This window comes from Topomyia yanbarensis, chromosome 2 (assembly GCF_030247195.1).
Source record: "Topomyia yanbarensis strain Yona2022 chromosome 2, ASM3024719v1, whole genome shotgun sequence".
Taxonomy (NCBI): Eukaryota; Metazoa; Arthropoda; class Insecta; order Diptera; family Culicidae; genus Topomyia; species Topomyia yanbarensis.
The window spans coordinates 346937816-346947988 of record NC_080671.1 but is presented as its reverse complement, the minus strand read 5'-3'; the positions used below and the strand labels follow the sequence as shown (position 1 = coordinate 346947988).

The 10173-nt window shown below is 43.0% G+C and overlaps 1 protein-coding gene across 6 annotated transcripts in view; it reads right to left on the bottom strand.

Moving 5' to 3' along the window:
* Positions 1-1444: 1444 nt before the first annotated feature.
* Positions 1445-10173, bottom strand: part of LOC131684162 (trithorax group protein osa) — a 513311-nt gene continuing 504582 nt past the window's right edge. For 4 of the 6 annotated variants that reach the window (XM_058966794.1, XM_058966796.1, XM_058966797.1 and 1 more), the window contains 6 exons: positions 9892-10014; positions 9611-9773; positions 9256-9550; positions 9091-9172; positions 7350-7567; positions 1445-7266 (listed from right to left, as the gene is read on the bottom strand). In XM_058966794.1, coding sequence (XP_058822777.1) covers positions 4156-7266; positions 7350-7567; positions 9091-9172; positions 9256-9550; positions 9611-9773; positions 9892-10014 — 3992 coding nt within the window. In that variant the 3' untranslated portion in view covers positions 1445-4155. The remainder of the gene's footprint in view (positions 7267-7349; positions 7568-9090; positions 9173-9255; positions 9551-9610; positions 9774-9891; positions 10015-10173) is intronic. The other 2 variants (XM_058966798.1, XM_058966799.1) reach the window with 1 other exon arrangement.

Sequence of the window (10173 nt, the reverse complement as noted above, 5' to 3'; positions counted from 1 at the left end):
TGTAGAATTGAATTGAATAAAAAAGCAGTGTAAGTTTACCTGCCCAAGATTTGTGTGATTGTCGCGCTTATTCTACGTTTATTAAATCTGTGTATGCCGACAAAGTGTCTGTGAATTGTTTAAAAGCAGATCACCGTCTGTAGGCTAGAACGCAACCAAAAAAATTCACCACCATTGTCGTCGCCCACCGTCAGGAGCCGGATTCAGCAAACATGGCGGAATTGGAATTCATTGGCGAGCCAAAGGATCAACGGTCGAAAGTTAGGTCAATAACCACCAAAATCTGAGTTCAATTGGCCGATAAACAATCGACGAGTAAAGTTGGAATTCTCAAAGCTGGCTAGAAGAGTGAAAGTAAAGAGAAGTGAAGCAAATGAGAGTGAAGTGCGAGTAGGAAAAAAACAGAAATTACGAAGTGGAGGGCTACCCCACTAGCAGGTAATTGACTTCCCCTGAACTAAACAATTTGAAGCCTCAACCAATCCGGCCTTTTTGACATCCCCAATTGTGTCATCAAGACTCCGTGGTTTTTATTTCAAAATCCCTGTGAACCCGGAAAGCACAATCGTGTACGTTGAGAAAGGGAGCCTCGTATTTGCTGGGTAGTAGCAACACGCGATCGTTCTCTGTCCGATTTTGTATTGCTTATCGTCACGATTTGGAGTTACCTCTTTCTTGATTGTGTTTAGTCGATAGACGGTTGTAGACGACGCTTCCAGCTTGCTTTCGACTTCGCGAACGGAAAAGTTGGAGTTCCGTTTGAAACAACTGGCTACTCTTTTCGTCGTGTTTGCGGCCTCTTGCTCAACCAGAGTGGCCCAAATCTCGGCTATAAAGTGACTCCTGTCGCTCTAGGTATTCTTATTCTTGTTTACGACGAATGCGATATTCGTTCGAAAGCGATTCAAATGAATAGTAAGCCCATTTGATTTTGCTGTCATAAACGGGAATACAAACCACCACGAACGAATCTCGTATTCGTCGTAAACAAGAATAAGGGTGTATAAGTAACTGAGATGATCGCTATTTTCACTTCGCCCCATTAGGTGAGATGAAGGGTGAATATAATAGCTACCGCTGAACCAGCATGAATGCAGACAATCTACAGTGAATACGTGTCCGGATTTCGCTGATACCAAACGCGTAAAAATCTAGTGATAAAATTCTTTTTCTCAAGTTCTAAAGAACAAAGACCATTTTTTATAATTTTTTATTATTTTTAATTAAAAAAACTAAGTGTATTTATACTTTTATGTCAATAATAATAATTACAAATAGTTTCATTATATAATTTTACTCCTTTCCTTGTTTTTGCGTCTCATTCTTTCTTTTCGCTATTATTTTTTCATCGTTCCGTGTACGTGTTGTTCATTTTTCTGTCCCTCGTATGCATCGTTTATCTTATCCCTTTCGTCCGATCCAAGTATTTCAATTAGTGTGTGTGTTTAATGTTAAATTATCCTTAATTGAATTTATTTGACATTTATATATTTTCCTTCTTTTGTTTATCCACGATTTTCTGCTTTTTTTTTTAAATAATAGGTTATTAAGAGTTCCCGTCCTACAAGCTAACGTTAGCTCCTTAATAAAGATTCACTTTATTATATACTTTTTTTGTTTTCTGTTTTTTTTCTTCAACGGTACCTGTTTACTATTTACTCGTTGCTTCCTTCATAAATCAATCTATAAAGGAAATGGTTCTAGGTTCATGCTGCTCTTAAATTGTAAAATATTGTAAAAAATAATAATTTAATTTTCTTACTGAGAGACAAGTTCGGGAGAAATGTAGCCTACTATGAACTAGAAAGGAAAATTTTACTCGCCTTAAAGAATGAGAAGGAAAGAATAGAAGGACCTTGCCTATTTCGCTCCCACTTCTCGCTGTACAAGCAGCATCATTTCAAATGTACACATAGCTCAACTACACTAGTCTGTTGTATTTTTCTGTTTAAAATTAAGGGAAACAAGATTTCTTCCCCTCGCCCCACTGTGTTCCTACTTTAAGCTTACACACATTCAGTTGTACAACGGAAAAGAGGGAAGAAAAACAGATATTCATATTATTTTACTTGTTTTTTTTTCGTTTACCACAGCTAATTCTTCCCCTTATGTTTTCATAGTAATCCTCCGTTCTGGGATCAGCATAGATCTTAAACCGTATATCTCACTAGTGTTCAGCAGCATTTTGTGTTCCACCCTGTCACTGTATGTGTGTGTATGTGTTTTTTGTCTGTTTGTATGTATGAACATGATTTAAATATTTGTTTACACATCTCTAAGTCTAACAGAGATTCGATTGAATTAGTATATGCTTGTTGCTTGCCCATTTTGCTGCTACTGCTGCCTGGTCCGAAAGTAGTCCACCACAAACAGCTTTCGAACCTTCAGGTTTATCATCCTGCGATGTACCGTTCCCTCTCTAGTACCGCTTTAGCATTTGTTTTGCTTTGTTGTCTTACCCATTTGTTAAACGGGGACAATAATATACTATTTGTTGTTTTTTTTCAAAGATTTTTTTCGCTATATTCATACTATTATTTTAGCTACACTTCTAACACATTAATTTACTTCCAGTATCAATCAGTTAATAGATCAATGTTCTTTTTTTGCGCCGACCGTTTCCATCGCGCCAAGCCCGACGAAGTGAAGCATCGGTTATAAATTAATAATTACACGTTTTTCCCAAACCAACAGCGCTTTTCTTTGTTTCGTAATCATTAGTGAGAGTCAATCTTGTATTTTGTTTTGTTTAAGTAGACCGTTTTTGCTCAGCTTGCATCCCTACTAAAAATTTACATCATTTATCTGCCAACAGTAGTACAGTTTACACCTACGTGAAGTTTCAATATATTTTCGCGTTTTGTTACTGCTTCAAACTCAATTCAATCAACTAACACTACATGAGTATACACATTGCGTGAGGTTTTCTTTTGTTTGCAACCTTCGCGTCTGCCAATATAATCCTCTTCGACGATCGATCACCGGAATAAAGGATCGAAGAAGCACCAGAAAAAGACTACCACCGAGCAAAACAATGTTTCGAACGGAAACAAGAAGAACGATTCGTTGGATCTTTTTCAAAACCCCTACAGGAATCCTAGAGGATGACGCCAGGGAAAAGAAACAAACACAACACAAAAAACATATTTTATACCTCGTTTCAGTTATATTGCGCAAAAATTAAATACCTGCTTTTCGATTTGATTTTATTTGTAGTTTCGATGGATGCGGCTTAAAATTTGGTTTATTCTCTTCTTATGAAGTTGCTAATTTACCAGTGACCGTGGAGAAACGTGAAGATATCACTATCCGCCACAAGGTAGTATTCTAAATCTTTTTGTATTACCACATTATTCCAATCACATATTTCCCAAGATTTTCGTTTGATTGGTTGCCCATTTTTTTATTTGGATAACAGTCAAACGAAACGAAACATGATCGACTAAATTCCAAGTCTCAAATTCTTAATTCGTTTTCCAGTCTGCTATCCCAATAAAAACTAGCTCAACTAGGAAACTGCCGATCAACAAATCAGTGCAAAGGTATAAACCACCCCGAAAAAGAATAAAACTATGGAGCCAACAAACAACGATTTCCTGATTTCTTAAAATTTGATTTAAATGGGAAAGAAAATCTCTCACGGTTGTGTGTTTTATGTAATTCCATTCCAGGTATGTTTTTTTCTTCGTTCCATTAAATTCACACAACTCCGGTGACTTATTCTTCTACATAGTCCAACACAACACTACTACTGCAGTAGATTGATTTAACACTAGCCGGCCTAACATTAGCAGATTTTGTCAATACATACTACTACACATAAAATCGCGTATATTTTTGTTTGTTTGTTCATTCTCGTTCACGTCTTCTTAGCTTATTCTATATGTTTGTTTTTCGCATTCGCTCACCTGCGCTTTCACATATTTATAACACTACTAGCAGAAACTCTTAAAATTTACTATACACAAGAATATTTACTCTTTTTTTCATTCTCATTCTCAACTGTCACTTCCATATCAAGTTTATTATGTTTCTCTCTTTCTTTCATTTCCCTCAGCCATCCCACTAATTGTCTATTATTTATATTTATAATTAATCAGCAAGTGTATCTTCATCTACAGGCTGAACGTGCTTCATTATAAGGGATTTCTTCCACTACGAAGAAGCCGTGATTGGATGCTGCGCCGGAGGTGTTTGCGCGGGTGCCGGTGATGGCGGCGACGAACCGGACTCCGTTGACGCAGGTGGTGGACTACCGACCGATGACGGCAATGCCACTGTCGTCGGTGGTGATCCGACTGCCGACATAGCTTGTGGCGGGGGCGGTACGAAAGCCGGTGGTCCGGAAGTGCAACTGACCGGTGCCGAGGGAGCCGGCATTACCGCCGAAGTTGATGTCAGTTGTGTTAGCGGTTCACTGCTCTTGGATGGACCGGCCGATGAGGGAGGTGCCATCGTTGCGCCGATGTTGTTGTGGCTGCTGCTACTGCTGCTGCCACTGTTGGCAATGATCGAGTTTAAATGCAATGATGATTTTGCCGCTTCCGATGAATCCCTTTCGGTTACTTTTTTCGCTTCCATTCGACTACTGCTGACGAAGGATTCAAAATCCATTGTTGTAAGTGGGCCGGTGCCGCGAGAGCATTGAAACAGAACCTTGGAGATGATAAGCGCGACCTGCTGATCAAGGATGTGACTCATGACGAGGCCAAGTAATCGTTGCTCCTGTTGCATGAACAGAGGTCGGTTGTCGGGGTGTTTAGCTAGATGGAGTAATGTTCCTGCGGCTCGTCGAAGCATATCCAAGCTTGTACCCATCGAATCCGGGTTATCCCGAAGGTAGTTAATACCGTGCTGGTTAGCTACTCCTAAGGCGGTTTGTTCGGCTTGTTCAATGAATGCCACCAGGTAGGACACGCACGGTGATTGCATGGCTACTGTTCGGGCCATTGCACTGTCCGCTGCAGCGAGGTAGTGAAGCAGATTAACTGAAAACTCTCTCAGGACCTGGTCTTCGTTTTTGCACAGATGTCGCGTCAGAACAGAGCAGAGTTTTTCTAAACGCGTGAAAGGCGGCGTTGCTATCACAAGATCTACATTGGCATCGGTAACACACAGTTTGCACAAGGCTTCTAATGCTAGCCGTTGAGGCGATAATACTGAGTTAGTTCCCAACGTCGGGAACGGATCTTGACCATGGGCCGAAGGACACACAGACCAGTGTAAAAGACCGTCCAGAATAGGCCTTGAGATAGGTTCATCGAATCGAGACAAATCCAGCTGACCGGAGATGTTGGCCATAGAAACCAGCATATTCTCTCGAATTTGCACTAAAAAGTCCCACCACCATTCCGATTCACCCTGAAGACTACTACACGAATCTGAGAAATCGGCGTCCTCCTCACGGTCGTAATTCCTAGTTTTCTTCGTCCTCATCGGATGCTCGTGATGTAAGAGCAACAACTTTCCCAAGATGGATAGAAAACGCGAAGATCGGGCAAACTCGGTCTCGTTGCCAGGGACAAAGGTAAGATTCCTCAGAATATTCGAGATGGCTATACAGCGCCGTGCCAAGCAGTCATGGCCTTCGGTAACTAAAAAGAGACTGGCCTCATCCCGTGTATAACACTCATCCTCGTAGTCACTCATCCTTCGGCGTTTGAGCACCTTGGCCGGGTCACGAATAGTGGCAGCGACGTTGAACTTTTGCTCTCGTACGTCTACACCCGTTGCTTTGCTGCCATCTTCTTCAATCTCCATCTTAACATCCGCATTCTTTGTCTCCTCGGTTTCATCTGTTCCAGCACCATCCTGAGGACCGTTTGAAAGGCTGCTCTTTTCCAGCTCCATATCAATCTCCCGACAGTCAGCATCAATCGACGGAGTCACCTCGTTAACCTCCTTCTTCATCACAAAGTTGTTCACCTCTGCAACCAACGCAGCAGGCTTGGTATCTTCGTCAAGTCCACTAGTCTCACCATTCACGACACGACTGTCTCCGTTTGTCCTGCACTGCTCACTATCACTATCATCACTCTCTGTCTGCTTCGATGCACGTTTTACAATGTTGTTATTGTTGTTGCTGCTGTTGTTATTGTTTTTACAACGCGCCTTATACTTCTTGCTAGTTTTGATCATTCTAGCGAATGGAATGTTTACAAACTCAGCCTGGAACGGTTCCATAATGTAGTCATGCGGATCCGGTTCCGAATGACCGGCAGTCCACGGATCTCCTCCGACATCCGTTTCCCTATGGTAGCGATCATCGGCCGTCCGATCCCAGTTTTTCCGATGGTTCAACACAAACACATCGTCCTCAGCCGGTTGAATTTTCACAGGTAGCCCCTTTCTAGAACTCATCGTATAGTTGGTAGTGGAATTAAAAACCACTATCCGATCTTCCGGGTTTGGAGGATCAAGCACACTTCCCAAATCTAAATCGCAGCTTCGTCTGGCTCGTTTATGGCCTCGAGCACGCTGCTCTAGCTTGACTTTCAACCCATCCTTCGGATCCATCTCTCCATTCTCAATTTTCGTCTCATCGATCTCCTTCTTCACCTCAACGGTCTCATCCTCCACCTTAACACCCTCTATCGCCTCCTTGTCTTCCGTGTCGTCTTCATCTTCTTCCTCACTACCATCGTCAGCTTCCTTACCGAACCAACCGTAGGCCCGACCAACCCGATTTTTCCGATCCTTGGTGTCGAACATATCACTCAAGCTCTTCTGGAAGTGATCCAGCAGCAGATTCAACAAACCCGGCAAGTGCGTCAACCCGAAGTACACCACGGAAGTGTCATCAAACAGCAGTATATTCAACACATCCAACGCCCAAGTGCTTTCCACCAGCAGCCCAGACCGAAGGGCCATGAATATTCGCCACGGATCGGTTTGCCCAATGTCAAGTTTACTGGCCTTTTTCCGCCGATACAGAACCGGTGTTGTGGATTCGACGCTGTCTGGCGGGAAGACAATGTCCCGTTTCGGTGCGACGTTACTGGCAGGGGGAAAAGTAGCAGCTGGCAATGGCTTAGCACCTGGTTGACCTGCACTGCTTGGTGCTGGCGGTCCACTTACGACTGGTCCACTGGTCGGACCAGGTGTCGGCACGGCTGGACCGGCACCTTGTGGTTGCGCAGATGGCATGCTACCAGACATCCCTGGTTGCTGCTGCATCGACGCGAATGGTTTACCCCCGCGGGGTGGAGGCCGAAGCGGTGAACCCTGGGACGTTGGCGGTAGCTGATTCCATGGCTGCTGTTGGCCCTGGAAGGCAGAATAAAAATTGTAGGTAATGGCAAGTTGGTTCCCGGAATAGTACGGGGAGGATTGATAATGTGCAAACTTACCTGCTGATGGGGCGGGTAGGGAGGTTGTTGCTGATTCGGGGGATACCGATTGGCATCGGCGCTCCACTGGTTTGGAGTTCCGGGGGTACCGGGCGGTCCTCCCGGGGGTCCAGGCGGTCCGCTGGGCCGTGGTCCGTTGTGCGTGCCCCACTGCTGTTGGGGTCCCTGGGGAGGATACTGACCTCGGTATTGGCCAGCGCCACCCTGCCATCCACCAGCTGGAAGAAGAGCGGATTATGTGTTAGTTAAATTACAGTCATTTTGTGCTACTTTTTTGTTTTTTCATCTTTCCATGAAATACAAAAATAATACCGAAGATTTTTCCTAAGGAATTATTTCCCAGATAGAACCGATCTGAAAAACCTATTCGCCAGAGATTAGAAAACGATTCAAGATCGAATAAACAGGGTTAATGCAAAAGGGATCACTTTTCCTCGTCAGCAAGGGAGCAAGGGACCATTTATAAAGTATAGAATCAATGTCCTTAACCTTAAGGGACCATTCATAAATTTCGTAACGCTTTTATGTGGATGGGAGTAAGCTAGAACGTTACGTTTCTACTGAAGAAAAAAAAATCAAAGAATTCATTACGTAATAAGGAAGGGGCTACAGAGATATAGGGGGGGGGAGTCAATTTTGGCCAATTAGGGGGGGGAGTCAATTTTGGCCAATGTTTTTGGATCATGTTTTTCAAAAATACTATTCCTAAAATTATCAATTTTTCTAGTTACAGATTTTTGAATAACTGTACACGGAGTTCTTAGTTTCAATTATCCTGAAGATTAGTTAGTCACTGATTTTCTCGAAAGTATTCGTTTGATTCCTTAATCCATTGATTTTTATTTTTTTTTGAATTTTTCCTTAATGTATGAATTTCTTATTATATATATTCTTACTTGATAATTGTTTTTTTTCTAAATTGTGTGTATTTCTTAGCTTCAATATCAAATTTCTGAAGAGACATAAGTTACTGTTTACTTATTCACTTATTGCTATCGTTTGCTCATTGAGACCTTGGATTTCAAAATTTGTCTGCTCTTCTTGAGGATTCCATGCCTTAAAAATATATATTTTTATCGTCAATAGGGTGGGTGCTCCTATAGTTGAGGTGTACCAATAGTTGCAGTAGCGGGTTATACGCCTAACTAAGGATCCAATCAACAAATATTTTTTTATCGATTCATCGCACTAAAATTATGCGACAATAAAACTGTTATTCTTGAAATTTGCTCAAATAACTATTGAAAAAAATGATTTTCTTTGAATTTTGAGCTCCCTTGCACCTATAGTTGATATAGTGTACCTATATATGCAAGTCCCATAAGAAATCAATGGGATTTGCAACAATAGGACCCGGAATTAGCGATTGCACCACTATTGGTACATGTGTTCCTATAGTGGTACAAGCGGTTTTGAATACATAAATTGGTTATTAAACAATCTATATTTTTCCTATGAAGTAGGGATTGAAAGCTTTCGTTTGATGTATTAACATTGCCCATAGGTCTTTTTTAGCAAAAGTTTTCCTTAAGTATGCGACTATTGGTACATGCACCCTAGTATGAATAGCTTTTAGATAAGAAGTTAGTCGTATGTTTCGCAATCTTACATTTTAGGCGTATTCGAATGAAAAGCTAATAGCCCAAAAACCTATTTAGGAATGATCTGGTTGTACACTTTCTGGGACAAAATCTTCGACATTTGCTTTACCGGTGAAACCAAATAGAACCTGAATACTTACGATACATCTGTGGCCGCTGCTGATAGGGCGGGTACGGTTGCTGGCTTTTCTCAAAGTCCGGATGCCTTCTTGGTTGATTGGGCTGTAGTAGAATAAACAACAGGGAAACATTATTGGCAAAATCATTGCAAGAATAATTCATTTCGCGTCAACGACAAACCATACCTGATCCGGTCGGTAGTAATCCGGTTGCTGGGGCGGCTGAGGTGGTGTAGGATATCCCTGACCCTGGGCAATGGTTGACGGTGGTTGCTGCCCGGGGGCTCCAATCACCACCGGAGGTTGACTAGCCGCACCCGGAGGCCCAGCCGGTGGTGTTTGCGATGGACCCGAACTGACTGGGGGCGGTTGCTGGTAAGGTCGCTGCTGCGGAGGTGGCGGGTAGGGTGCACTTCCGTAACCTCGATACGGATCGCCGGTTGCGGGAGGAGCAGAGTTCGGCGCTGGTGGGGTCGATCTTCTACGGGGGAGAATTTGTTAAATTATCGGACTTCAAAGAGTGTACAAATTGATAACTTACCCTTCACCAGATTCGGGTGGACCGTAGGGGGGATACATGGGTCTACTAGCAGGTGGATATTGACCTTGCTGTCCAGGTGGATACTGGCCTGGTGCCCCGCTCGGACCGTACTGATCTGGAGCACCGTATGGGTAGCTTCCGGGTTGCGTTTGGTATGGGGCACCTGAAAGCGTCAAGAAATGGTAAGCATTAATAGTTGTAGCTTAATAAAACTGATGATCGACTGTTAGGTTAAGATGTCGGATGAAGATGTGGGAGATTTGTGACACAAACAACCGTACCTTGTGGTCGTGAAGCTGGCGGATAGGGAGCACCCTGCTGATAGGGAGGTCGCTGAGGACCGACGGGATCGTCGAAAGGATTGCTCACGCTAATGTTATCTCCTGTGGTCGGTGGTGCCGAGCCTAGGTGCGGGGTTAGACAGTGACAAATGAAAGGGACGGATTAGTAAATGTGCTGTGTGTGTGATGGCATTAGTAATGTGGCTGGAATATTTGAAAGCATAGTAGGGTGGAACGAATTAATGCGCCTGGGCGACGCAGACAATGAGTAGCTACACGAAA